The 13,985-nt window shown below is 46.0% G+C and overlaps 1 protein-coding gene across 2 annotated transcripts in view; it reads right to left on the bottom strand.

The window, feature by feature from the left end:
• NCAPG2 (non-SMC condensin II complex subunit G2) overlaps positions 1 to 13,464 on the bottom strand; it is a 74,599-nt gene extending 61,135 nt beyond the window's left edge. Inside the window, exons 1-4 of one of the 2 annotated variants that reach the window (XM_090047598.1) lie at positions 13,347 to 13,464; positions 4,708 to 4,822; positions 3,475 to 3,663; positions 2,237 to 2,351 (exon numbers count right to left, since the gene is read on the bottom strand). In XM_090047598.1, coding sequence (XP_089903724.1) covers positions 2,237 to 2,351; positions 3,475 to 3,663; positions 4,708 to 4,785 — 382 coding nt within the window. In that variant the 5' untranslated portion in view covers positions 4,786 to 4,822; positions 13,347 to 13,464. Of the gene's footprint in view, positions 1 to 2,236; positions 2,352 to 3,474; positions 3,664 to 4,707; positions 4,823 to 13,056; positions 13,286 to 13,346 lie in introns of those variants that run through there. The other variant, XM_090047599.1, reaches the window with a different exon arrangement.
• Between the last annotated feature and the right edge of the window lie 521 nt (positions 13,465 to 13,985).

The following is a 13,985-nucleotide window of genomic DNA, read 5'->3' as shown; positions in this document are numbered from 1 at the left end:
AGCACAGCTTTATTATATTAGAATTAAAGACACATTTTTCGCAAAAGTCTGGTGAAAAAGAACATTTTACTTTTGTTTTTGGGGGAATGAAGCAGGTCATCTGTTCATAAGCAAGTCAATATCAGTTCTATATATAAGAAAAGCAAGAAAATGTAAACTTTACCTTCTGAATTTTACCCTGATGTTTATGCTCCCAAACAGAAGACTTCGAAGTAAAACTGACCAATCTAAGTTCCACTTGGCAAAAGACTATATTGGCCATACTATTACTCATTTTTAGGCAGAACATTTCTCTGATTTTGATGGAGTAAAAACTGTGGTGCTACCACATGGACCACACAGGAAGAGTTTGAGCATATAGCACCTTCATATCAAAGGGAAGCATTGGGTAGAAACATCTCAAATTTAGTAGAAACACTCCTACTCCTTACATTATCACCTCTCACATACGAATGGCTAGAATGAAAGAAGACTGTGAGTTACCAAAAAGCTAAGGACATAGATCCCTAGAGCAGCAGTAAGCCCAAGTTCTTTTTTTAGCCATATACTAAAACCTTCACTCCATACACCTATCTATCCAGGTGTAACCTTAACATCTGCTTCCCTACTTGCCTTGGTAAACCTCGTCCGAGTATGCAAAAACAGAAAACGGAAAGTCATTATGCTTTGGCAGCAACTTAACATTACAAAGTGACATACAAGATGCAACATTCTCACAGGAGAACTTGCTCTGTTTATCAGCATAGTCTTCTAGTTTGTTCCAGACATATCACAGGATTACTTATTCTATTAAATCACTTATATGTAAATATCACTCCTCTTATTATCAAAAGCTCCTTCAACAGCTATATTCTAAACATATTAAGGCAAAAATCTCTTTACCGTCACTGCTGACATTGTCATAAACTGCTTAACAAAGTAACAACTTTGCTTAATATGACAATACCAAATGATATTCCAAGATCAATCAGCTAGGAGACATTTATTAACAAAGCAATTTGCCTGGTTAAGGAAGTGTATGTAAAGATATAAAACAGCCAAAACTATATTTTTTATAATCATAAGACAGGCTTGTCAGGCTTGTCAGGCATTTGCTCAGTACTTGGGAATTTAAGGTCCTACCAAACTCTGAGTGTAGCTTATCTATGTTTCAGTATAGGTTCATATTTTCTTTGTAAAAAATACATAAAAGGATCTGGGTGGATGAAGCACAAACGCAGTACCAGTGGGCAAAGGGGGAGAAGAGAACACAGGAAAAAACTTCCAAGCACAGCCTTTTTTCACTACTTATGCTAAATATTAAATCAAGACCAAGCATAGAGTTTACATAAACTCACATAAATCCACAGAAGAATAGGTATGAAATGCTCCGATTTAAGAGCTGTAGTGTTGTCTTTTGTGTAGTGACTGGACCATAGATAAGCGCCACCTGGTGTGCAACTCTGGTTATTACCAACCACACACGCTTGTCTCATCAGTGAAAGTGACATATTCAGGGCATGACTTAAAAATTTATTTGTACATCCCAGTGAAGTAGAAGAGACCTTGAATTTCACTGTCCGTTTCATCACCATTTGTAAAAAAGAGATTAAAAACATTCTCCCTTGAAAACTATCCTATACTGGAAGGGCCCATTTAAAACGATAGTTTATTTATCCTTTGGGAATAGGTCAGCCTACCAATGAGAAACAGAAACAGAACACTGTAACACACAATACAATCTTTTCCAATTAGGGGGGAAAAAGAAAGAAAAAACTCATCAAGTTTAGAGCCTCTAAAGCATCCCAGGTTAAGATGTGCAACTCCATACCACCCATCAGTCACAGAGATCAGCGATTCTCAGCCAGGATGTTACTGTGCCCTGGGGTGCCCTGAGATGCTCCAGGGTGCCATGCAATGTTAGCACTATTAAGTGTACAAATATGATTCAGCCAGAAATTTCAACTAGGAAGCCACAGTGTTAAAAACATTCTAACCGGAGTTCTTCACAAAAGAAGAATTACTATTTCTTTCTATAGTCAAAAAACAAGTGAAAACTTAGAGCTGGCACTTTTCAATAACTCCTTTGAGTCTAAAAGGGTTCAGAACCACTGCGGTAGACTGGCAAACTAAATAAGTCTTGTTGTTGGTATCCACATTCACCATTTTATTTGAATAATTTTCTGTTTACCCCATAAGCAAAATATAGATGCCAAACATGTTGGCTGGATAGCTTAAAATTATGAAAATTACCTACCATTTAATATGAGAGCACATTCTAAAAGAGCTTTGTAGTTTATATTCTCATCTACAACAGGTACTGAAGAAGCAACTACAGTGGTCACTCCCTGGATCACAGCTATGATTTGTTTCTGAAAGTTAACAAACAACACATCTTAAACAACCTGCAAAATAGGTATTTTCATAATAACTGGAAAGACTGAGAATGTTGTAACAAACAACATAAGGAAATACACATTAGTAATAGAAAGTTTGTGTGGCTCTAACGTTAGTTTTTGTATACACATTCACTTTCTTTGCTTCATCAATGAGCCAAAAAGTGATTTTGCTTCATTTAAATCCAAAAGAAAGGTTTATTTAATTCCAATTTATACAGAATTAATCCAGATTTAAACATTGTACCACGTCTGCCCCACAGTGACCTGGTCTGTAATTTAAACTTTGCAACAAAGGGCATCTACCTTGCAGGATTGCTGTATGGGTCAATTCACTTACAATTTAAGCACCTTAGGATCCTAAGATGCAAAGTGCTAAGTAATGCTGTCCTAGTGCTGTGGTTCTTCTACCATTTGCATATGTCAACCAGTGGGTAAGATTTGCCTTACTGGGTACTTTTCACCCCATTGTAGTGGTTCTTCAGGGAAAGATCTAAAGAAATTCTGCAATAGCTAGTACCTTTCTCAGATAGTACGTATACCTGAAAGATTAATCTATTGGTTTCCTTGTCCAACCTAAATATAATGGATTTCTTTTTTATTTTGTTGTATCTTTAATAAACTGATGCATCAACAAAACAGGTAGGGATATTTAAAAATTAATAATTTAACTTAATATCCTTAATAGTTTTAAGAATCCTTAATTCCTTTATTATATTTAGGAAATTATGTAGCACTTTTTAGACATTAGCTAAAGAACCTCTCCAGAAGGAATACTCATTCAGTCAACATAATTCAAACCGTGCACAATAAAACTTAACTTGTCATAGTTAGATTTTAAACACTTTATTCTACAAGAAGAAAATATTCCTTTGTTACATTTATTGCAATAATAATTGATCCATTACTAAAATATTTAACTCTAGAATGAGAAAAAAAGATTAAATATAGTAACCCCGAAAACTATAGCCTGTTTTTTGGAAGTTTTCAAACTCTGTTTCTACAATCTCTAAATGGATGAATCAATTAGTAAAAGAAAACAAAATACTTGTTACCTTGGTATTTAGTTGGGGGGGATATTACTTTTTTATTTACTTACCATTTGCAGAGTTCCTTCTATTTCCATATCATCATCACTTTCATCATTAAGCCTCTGCCATTCTTCCACCGGATTCTCTACCAAAACTTGCGTTAATAGATGCTTCAGCCTCTCCCATAATACTTCCTTTTGCTTTCTTGGTAACTCTTGAAGCACTTCATTCAAATCAAATGAATCAAATACATCTTGCTGAAAAGTGATTAAAAAATGACATAGCACAAAATTATTTCTTTATTCTGTGGAAGTGCATTATTACACGTGAAGGGATGTTATTGCAATGGAATAAATGCTTCTCTTTTAACATAGAACAAAAAACAGTGTGCCCCCAGATCAGCTTTTAAACAACCTGGCCCCAGTCCAGCGTAGGCTGCATGGCTTCAGAAGTGTGTCACCAGCAGGTAGGGCAGGTTGCCTGCACCCACACTGGGGCCAAACACTGGCTGCTTCTCCCAGTCTCTCCCTACTCCCCAGCTGGTGCACAAGTACAGCTTCCAGCCGGGAAGAAACTAAACTGGGGCCAGGGCAAGGCAACTGGGAGCTGCATATATGCCACTACCACTTGTCCCTGCACCCTACTCCCCAGCTGTAGCATGGGTGCAGCTTCCAGCCCCTACTCAGTTCCCCTTTAGCTGTAGGTTAGGAGAAAAAATTTGTGGGAGGCAGGGAAAAGCAGCAAAAACACAGGTGCAGCTTCCAGCACCCTGTCCCATGTTCAGCTCCTTGCTGACTAAGCTCAGCACGGGCATGGCAGAATTCAAGTCCTTCAGCTCCACAGGCCAGTTCCTGTGGCTGCATGAGTCAGATTGAGCCTGTGGAAAAAAGGCAGCAGTGCAGATGCCACTAGAAACTGCCTGTCCCCAACACAGCTCCTCTTTGTCCAGCACAAGAACAACCAGAGAATAAACCACAAAAAAACCTCCAGCTCCACAGGTCAGTTCCACAGGCCAGATCTGGGCTGGACACTGTACATTGCCAACCCCTGTTCTAAGCCTTTCATTGTCCTTGTTACTGTCCTCTGCACTCTCTCCAGTTGTCTCTACTGATTTTAGACAGTGATAACAAAAAGGCAGTAAGTTTGCCATGCCTCTAAATTTGCTACACCAGGTTACAGCAATATTTTCTACCATTATCACTTTAAACGTGGTAACAGTTACCAAAAGATTAAAAAAAAATAAATGCCAGAAGATTATTATACTACACAATTATTATGCATACACAACACGGATTACTTACATGAAGCTTGGTAAAACGCAAGAAATCTTCAATAGTATTTTTGGATACAGCTTGCAGAAATGTTTCACGTTTCATCATGGTGGACTGCTCTTCCTACAGTGCTTAATTCATGAACCTAGGGAAAAACAATTACCATTTTTCCACATACTGCATGCCCCAAAATAAGACATGAAAGAACTTTCCTTGAAAATACCAGCGAGTACAATATTTTCACAGAGAAAACATAAGCAGCTACAGCCGGCGGTGAGGGGAGTTGTGGAGCAAAATTACCCATGGTTGCTCTATTAACTCCTGAGCTGTAGGACAGTGCCAACCTGGCTTGAAAAGCAAGGCCAAGCAGTTCAGCTCCAGCAAGATCAGCCTCTCAGCTGACTCCACTGATTGAGCTGAATTGCTTGGCCTTCCTTCGAGCTGGGTGGGCACCCAGTAGTGCCAGCCAAGTGAGCTGACAGTCCAATTTTGACTGCCCACTTAGCCTGAAGAAGAACCCTGCAGTTCAGCTCCTACAGGATTAGGCCCTCTGTTCCCCTCATTTAAGATATACACCCCCAATTTCTAGCGACTAATTAAAGAAGAGGTACATGTTGCATGAAAACAAATGTAGTGGCTAAAAAAAAACTGCAGCCAAAGTTAAAGCATCATCATCAATGCATAGAAAAAATTTGCGACTTCAGGAGGTTATCTAGCCCAACTTCCTACTCAAGGGAGAATCATCCTGATCTAAACCACTTCAGACAAGTCTTCCTTCAACCTGCTCTTAAAAACTACTAAGGATGGTGAGTCCCCAACCTCTTTAGATAGTTCAATGTGCTACTTAACCACCTTCACATTTAAAACTTTTCCCTAAAATCCAACCTAAATATCCTTTGTAACTTAAGACTGTTGTTATTCCTTGTCCTGTCCTCTGATAGGATAGTCTATCACAGTGGTGTTCAAGCTGTTGGACCTGTAGGTCAGATGAATAGCACAGAGCCAGTCTGCAGACTAGACTGAGCCCTGTATGTCAGGATTGGCCCTGGGGGCCCAGTGGTGCCTGCATGCAATCCAGCACACACAACTCAGGACACCCCACAGGCCTGCAAATCTGAAAGTCAGGGAACGGTGCCACTGCTTCCCTGCCAGCAAATTTCTGAACCTATGAGAGGCCAGATGGCATGGCATTGTAGCCCAAAGGTTAAGTACCTCCCACCTTTCATCCTTCAGGTATTTGGAAGCCAAATGATCCTTTGGCAGCGTGCTAATAAAAAGCATGGTAAAGGGTTATGGTCATATTCAGCTTATGGTCCACTTTATTCTCCAGGTTGCTTCTGCAACTTAGCTAGTTGTTCTCCAGTCTGTATGTTCACATTTGATTGCTTAGTCCCAAGTGATACTTTCGACTTGTGCTGAACTTCAGCCTTCAGAATTTGTTCTTGATTTTTTTCGTAATATATTCTCCCTAATTGGTTAGCTCCTGTATTTTCTTTTTAATGGAAATCTAAAAAAAGACAGTTTAGTATAATTTTCTTCCACCAAATACTCCCTTATTAGCTAGGCAGCGTCCCAAACAGCAACAGTTTACTTAAAGGCACAAAATAGTGGAAATGCAAACTTTTCTCTGTGTTGCCAACTCAGCTGTTGAAAATACCACCTCTAATAGCAAGAGCAGGGTAGCTCAGTTTGTATTTATCCATAATGCTTTGGATAAGAATTCTGGCTTTGAATAGCATTGTGGGGGCAGGAAGGTTGATACAAACACACTGAAGTTCTTTAAAAACTTTGACAAACAAAAATATAGTCTAACTCCTGACTAGACTTCTCAGTAGCATATTACCAAAGAATCATTTCAGTGAAGTCTCCTGCTCATTTGTCATACCTATCCCAGCTACCAAAACTTTCAAACCTTCAGTCCTTTAAAACAGTAAAACTTTTAGATTAACTTAAAATGGATACTTCCTGGCTTCAAACAGGGTACAGACTAAACGTGCACTGATACATCGGTCCAATATCGGATCAACACCAATGTAAAGAAAATGGACTGTATCGAAAATCAGCCTGATGCGGCCAATAATTTGGCTGATAAATGCCCATGCATACGTGCAGCTCCAGCTCAGCACGTAGACGGTGAGGAGCACAGCCTGGCAGCTTGAAGAGCTGCATGCAGCTGGTAAGTCTGTTGTGGTGGAAGGGGAGGGAAGGGATGTGGGGTAGCCAGGCAGCTCAAGGCCCCCAGAGAGAGTTGGATTGGGGCAGGTGCTGGCCAGCAGCGTGGGACAGAGCCACAGCTTGTCCAGGGGTGTGCGGGCGGGGGGGGAGGCAGCTCCCACCACTGTGTGCACCCCAGGAAGGCATAGGGGCTGGTATGTGCCCCCAGATCAATGTGGAGAGGGGTGGGCTGCAGCTGTGCACTGGGGCTGTGCTAGACTCTTCCTGGCGCATGGCGGGGGGTGGGGTTAGGCCAGGGGTGTGCTTGGGGCAGGTGGTGGGAGTGGTGGGAGGGAGGCTATGAGGGAGCCACAGTGAATTTGGGGTAGCCGGAGGGAGCCTCCAGCTGCCTGGGCTATGGGGCCAGTGACCCAGGTCTGCAGCCCCCTAGCAGATGGTGGCTGTTGCAGCCAAGTGGACCCCAGCTCCCCCACTGCTGTGGGCTTAGGAGGGAGAGGAGGTTTGCTCCCCACAGCTACGCACACTCCTGGGGGGGCCCATTCACCCCAGATTTGTGCATGGGGCAGAGGCACGCTGCACATTGTGGGCTTGGACTCCTGCCCTGCTGCCCTCCCCCTGGGCCTCCACAGCCTGGCGGGTGCAACCCAGTGCTGCAGGGCACAGTGGGGCCGTACAGCAAAGCTGGTTGCCACTGTGAGCTCTGCACTGCCCTGGCAACATGCACGGCAGCAGCAACAGCAGTGGCACGGGGTTGCGCAGAGGGGATACGTCGCCAGGGCAGCGTGGAGCTTGTAGCAGCAAGCAGCTTTCCTGCATGGCCCAGCTCTGGCCTGAAGCACCAGGCCACACCCACCAGGAGGCCCCATGGGAGAGCAGTAGGGCAGGAGCCCAAGCTCAAGGTGGGCAGCTGGCCCCACCCCAAATGCAGATCTGGGGGGTCCCTCCTACCCCCCAGGAGTGCCCACAGCAGTGGGGAGCCAGCCCCTCCCCCTCGCTTCCTGGATAAGCTGCCCATGGCCCCATCCCGCTTCCCACCCAGGCCCCGCAGCTTCATATTGCAGCCCCAAGCCCCGTGTACTGCCCAGCCCTACCCAATTAACTCCCTTCCTCCCTATGGGGGCCTCAATTCCACCTCCCACCCCCAACCTGCAGAAGCTGCTCTCCAGGTTGCCTGGTAGCCATGTGCCTGGTAGCCATGTGCATATACATGCATGTTAGGGCTGTGTGAAACGGCTATGTTTTGTTTCGGTTTCAGCCATTTCAGAGGGACAGTAATTCTTTTTGGTGCTTTGAATCACTGTTCTGTTTCGATCTGGCCACATCTGTTTTGGAGTTGATGCAGTTTCGGCGCTGATTTGGAGATTCGGATCAGCCAGGGAAGCAGTAGGAGAAGCCCTGCCCTGCCTGGCCCCGTCCCCTGCCTGGCCCCCACGTGGCAACTGCTCCATGGCGTGGGTGCAGTGCAGCTCGGCAGGGCACTGCACGTTGTCTGGGAGCTGGGGCCACTGGGGCTGAGTGGTGTTGAGCTCTGGCTGACAGGTGAAGCCACTCCAGCTCCCACACAGTGCGCAGTACTGAGCCACAACGCACCCATGTAGCAGCTCCACTCAATGCCCCACCTCTACCCACATGCCAGAAGAGCCAGGACTGTGGCTGCGAATGGTTCTGGGAGCAGAGTGGCAGCGAAATTTGGGGTGGATGCAGCATCCTCCCAGCACTGCCAGCGCCTGCTCTGAGCCCAGCCCCTGCCAAGAAGAGCCCCACACAGCCCCGGCTGCAGCCAACCCCACCTCATCCAAGTCTGGGGGACACACGCCCTCCCCTCCCCTCACCGTGCCCTCCCAGGGTGCAAGCAGAAGTGGGAGCTGCTTCTCCCTCCCATGAGCTGCAGCTCTGGGACCACTCCCACTCCACCTGGGCAATGGCTACCCCTGCCCCCTCCAAGCCTCTTCCACCACACCACTCTAACTAGCTGGAGGCAACTGTATGGGAAATCTGATCGGTATTAGCCGATATGCCTCCTTAAATATGAGCTATTGGTATCGGCCCCAAAAATCTGTATTGGTGCACCCCTACTGATTACCTGCCAATTAGCCTATTGTCTCTTGGAAGTTTGTGTATACAGAGTCAAGCCCTTACCTCTCTCTAAAATTGCAAAGTTTCAAGAAGCTAAATGAATAGAGGATATCAAACAAGAATGCACATTTTTAAAAAAACAATGATTAAATCAAGGCTTCGTAACCAGTGATTTAAATCAAATCCACCCAGGTGCCTATGCTCTGGAGTGGGGCAGAATGTTACTGTGCTTAGTGTTTCCTATTGGCTAGCTTTAAATCTGGCACGCAGTGTTTCTGGATCAACCCTCTGAGTCAAACTTTCCCCATGAGGAGTATAAGGACATAAAATCGAAAGTGCTTCAAACACCTTCAAAACTGTTCAAAGGCAGATAGATGCACACATCCTTTGAAGCATTCTGAAACTAGCAAAAATGCACCAAAAATAACTGTAAAGGAAACACGTATTAAGTGAAGTGCAGAGCTTCCCAAGTGCTGGCAAGCCCTACATAAGTACACAGTAAGTCTTCCTTTTCCATATTTCCTTACAGAGGTGGTTAGCAGTGTTAGTCTGAAATCAGGCAGAAGGCAGGGTAGGGCCTTAGGGATAATTGGCTGAGAAGCAACTGTTTATTTTCAAATGCCACGCACGGACTGGCAAAAATTAAAAACTGAATATACAAAGGGAAAGGGAAGAAAAGTAACAAAGGGGAGGTTGAATAGATTAACTGAAATGACCACAAGATGAACATGAGCCTGCAGTGCGATGCTGCGGCTAGTAAAGCGACCAAAACGCTGGCGTGCATCCATAGATGCTTCTCGAGCAAATCCCAGGACGTCATTCTCCCCTTGTACTCGGCCTTGGTGAGGCCGCAGCTGGAGTACTGCGTCCAGTTTTGGGCTCCACAATTCAAAAAGGATGTGGAGAAGCTTGAGAGAGTCCAGAGGAGAGCCACGCGCATGATCAGAGGTCAGGAAAACAGATCTTAAGATGATAGGCTGAGAGACATGGGACTCTTTAGCCTGGAAAAGCGCAGGCTCAGGGGTGATCTGATGGCCACCTATAAGTTTATCGGGGTGACCACCAGGATCTGGGGGAACGTTTGTTCACCAGAGCGCCCCAAGGGATGACGAGGTCAAACGGTCACAAACTCCTGCAAGACCGTTTCAGGCTGGACATAAGGAAGAATTTCTTTACTGTCCGAGCCCCCAAGGTCTGGAACAGTCTGCCAGCGGAGGTGGTTCAAGCACCTACACTGAACACCTTCAAGAGTAAATTGGATGCTTATCTTGCTGGAATCCTATGACCCCAGCTGACTTCCTGCCCTTTGGGCAGGGGGCTGGACTGGATGATCTCCCGAGGTCCCTTCCAGCCCTAATGTCTATGAAATCTATGAAGAAGGCAGGTAATAGAGAAACACAAAAAAGCCTATGGCAGAACATTTAAGCCTGCTTGGGCAGATCATCAGTAAAGTGCATTCCTGGCCACTCCATTTTTGCTTTCCCATCACTGCCCTCAGCAGTCCTTAAACAGAAAGAAACTTAAACCAACTGCAACACAACACAAAATTGCTGAACAAGAGGTCATCCACAGTCTGGATTGTATTAACTGTGTTCACAACAGGGCCGGTGAGTTGTTATCTCATTACCTGGACTAAATGTTAACAGCTGGGTCCCTTCCAGGTATCAACTGCTTCATTCCTCTCAACTATAGTGTAAGAGTGGCCAAGATAGACCAAAAAATATGCAAGAGGCTAGGATTTCTTAGGGTAATATCTTCTTTAAACCAACCATGTAGTTAGTATAAAGTTAGACAAGTTTGAATTGCAAGACATTCTTCACTGATTCTCTTATTACAGGAATCCAGGCACAGCCTACAATCAAAGACCTGATGAAGAATGTCTTGCATTTGAAAGCTTGTTTAACTTTATCCTAACTACACAGCAGAAGTAAAACATATTACCCTAAAAAACCCTTGCCTCTATTATTCATCTAATCAACCTGATTTGCTGTCTTAGCAGCATTCACCCACCACCTTTCTACATGAAGTCTTTACTTTCTGCCAGCCCATTTCTTAACCCTGGACAAAGTAGCTTGTTGCCTACCAAGGCTCCTGCCTCTGAACCAGCTGGCCTCTAAGGTGCCAACTGCCCAATTATTTACATGACTCAACTCCTCTAAACCAACATTAACGCTTACTTTCAAGGCACTCTGACTAGATATTAAGAGCCAATTGCTACTCATGGTATTGCTTCTTGCTCAGATCACTGGAAAAGATCTATTGCAAATTTATCACCACCCCTAAGACCTACCCCTGAAGGCTTTCCAAAGACAGAGGTAATTAGCAGTGTCTGAACTCATTCAGAAGGCAGGGTAGATCTGCACTTTTATAGACCAACTAAATAAGATCTATATAGCGAGTACAAGCTTTTATGAACCCAAGTTCACTTCATCAGATGCTATGAAGGATGCACTGAAAGTAAAGTATAAGAAGAACCTGCCTTCACTCACAGTTTCCCAACCTCAAAGAGCATCTTTCAAACAACAGACTAGCAAATTCTCATCCACATCAAAGCACCAGGCCTTCCAATGGATTTGGATCCATGCCTCCTGTGATCCCACATCAATACAGACTAGATCATCACTGGACCTAATACCAAGGAGTACAGCATTCAAGGTTCATTTACCTGTAACTCTACTAATGTCATATACGCCAACACCTGCTTGCAATGCCCTTCTGTTGTCTACATCGGACAGACCAGGTGATCTCTACATGTGAGGATCAACAGACACCGATCAAACATCAGCCACAGGAAGACACAAAAACATGGGGAAGAATGCTCAGTCTCCCTGCCTGGTCCATAGCTGACCTTGGGATTGCTGTCCCCATGCAGGAGAATGAACAAGAAATCACCCACAAACTGGACTGTGTTCATATGATTTAAACAAGGACTGCGGATCCGTATCTCATTACGTGGGTTACCTTTTGTGACCCTGCCCTACCCTTTGTTCCTGTTTACAGCTCCTTTGCTCTTCTCTTGTAGCACTGCCCTCCTCTGCCATCTCTCTCTCTCCCTTCACCCTTGCCTTTTGTTCTTACATTTCTTTTCCTTATACTCTTTCTTCACAATCTTTCATAGTATCTGGTAGAGTGAACCTGGTTTCACAAAAGCTTGAGAGATATAGATACACACACACACACACACAGATGTATACATATCCCCTTGTCAGAGTCATACGCTACATTTGGGCTCACGATCGGTACGGACTGCCTTCCTCTGTAGCAGGGACTGGTCCTCTTCCTGGAATCTCTCGAGCATACATTGACAACATTTCACAGAAGCAGGACATTGGCTGCCCTTATCTGTGGCAGGCTAGGGTGTCAGGTCTGTATTGTGCCAGGGTTGATGGTAGCCTTAAGTAGAGTTTAGATTATGAATTTGTAAAGGATGCCTGGGATAGGGATGATCTTGCCTCAAGCAGGGGTTTGACTAGATGACCTCTTCCAACCCTACTTCTCTAAGAGTCGATAATATATATAGATACAGATATATCTATACAGAGATATAGGCAAATCAATCTGTAGACAAATCAAGACATCAATATTTCTAAGTACCATATTTCATGGTGTGCAGGTTAACAAAGTGTAAGTCACCCCATTTTTCTGATCTAAAAAAGTAAGAATTTCATAGATGCAGTGTATAAGTCGACCTAAGTTTTTAGATCAGAAACATGGGGTTGACTTACACTGTGGGCCAGGTACCCAGGGGTAGACATGCATTGCTGGGCCAGGCTCGGTGTGGCTGAGACAGAGCTGCTCGCAGGGGATGGGGCCGCCCCACACAAGTGTCAAGTCTAGCCCCATCCCCTGCAAACGTGCTATAGAAACGCTGCTTGGCCAGGCGCTCAGCCCAACCCTGTCCCCTGCCAGTCAGCTGAGCACTGAGCCTGGTAAGGCCTGTAGGCTGCACTCGGGCTGGGCCCAGACCCCATGGCCTCCAGCAACAGGGGCACTGTCGGTAGGTAAAGATCAGGTCAGGCCCGGGCTAAGGTTTGTCCGGGGCTGGGTGGGGGTCAGAAGTATGAATGACGTGTATAAGTCGAGGCTGAGTTTTAATAGCTAAAACTTGGGCTTCAAAACTCGACTCACGGTGGAAAAGGACATGCACATCTCACACATGTGACTATATCCACACCCCTATGTAGGGGTCTGCAGGCCTAGGTCGCGAGCGGAGCGAGACAGACCGGTGCAAGCCTCCATTCCCCGGCGAAGGGGCACCTCTACGCCGCTTCTTTCCGCAGGGAACGGAGAACCCGCTCCATGGCCGGCGCAGCCAGACCGGAGCAGGTACAAGCGGGCCCAACGCAGCACCACAGCCAAGCCGCCACAACGGAGGAGACCCCACCCAACCCCGACCCGACCGCCCGCGCTCCACGCACCATTCGAATTCTCCCGCGGAGGCCGTTAACAGTCCGCCCCAACCGCACGCATGCGCGTCAACGGGCGCCGCTCTCGCGAGACTCGTGAGCGAGGCAGACGCCGTTGCTCCCCCGTTGAGCCGTAGCTAGTGCCCCGCCGGCTGCGCATGCGCACGCGTTTATGTTAGCCGTCTTGCACGCCCCCAATGCGTGAACAGGCGTGGGGCAGGGGAAGACCGAGCCCGTGGCCCGCCCCCCCATACATGCCCACTGGTGCTGGCTGAGGTACAGGCTGGGGCCCGTGGGCAGAACCACGCCCGAAGCAGTGAGGAGGGACGTCGCAGTCATCCCTGCAGCCCCCTGCTCCAGTACCCTGTCCTGCCAACTTCCTCGGGGCCAGCTTCTCCAGGCAGCCTGCTCCAGTGCTCAGCCGTCCTGGCAGGAAGCTCCTAAACTCCTGCCTACATTTCACCTGAGGCAGTGTGAGGCCCTGTCCCTAGAGGAAAGCCCACCTCCACCTTTTCCACACTCACCCTTCAGGGAGTTGAAGACTGTTATCAAATCCCCCCTCAGGCTTCGCTTCTCCATCTCATTGTGGGACCCCTGGCACAGCTTTACAACCACTCATGGTGCTCTGGTGTGGTGCTGGAGGACTGGAAA

Source organism: Crocodylus siamensis, chromosome 5 (genome assembly GCF_052110815.1).
Source record: "Crocodylus siamensis isolate JL-2025a chromosome 5, ASM5211081v1, whole genome shotgun sequence".
Taxonomy (NCBI): Eukaryota; Metazoa; Chordata; order Crocodylia; family Crocodylidae; genus Crocodylus; species Crocodylus siamensis.
Note: the sequence above shows the minus strand (reverse complement) of the source record. Positions and strands in the feature narration are given on the sequence as shown.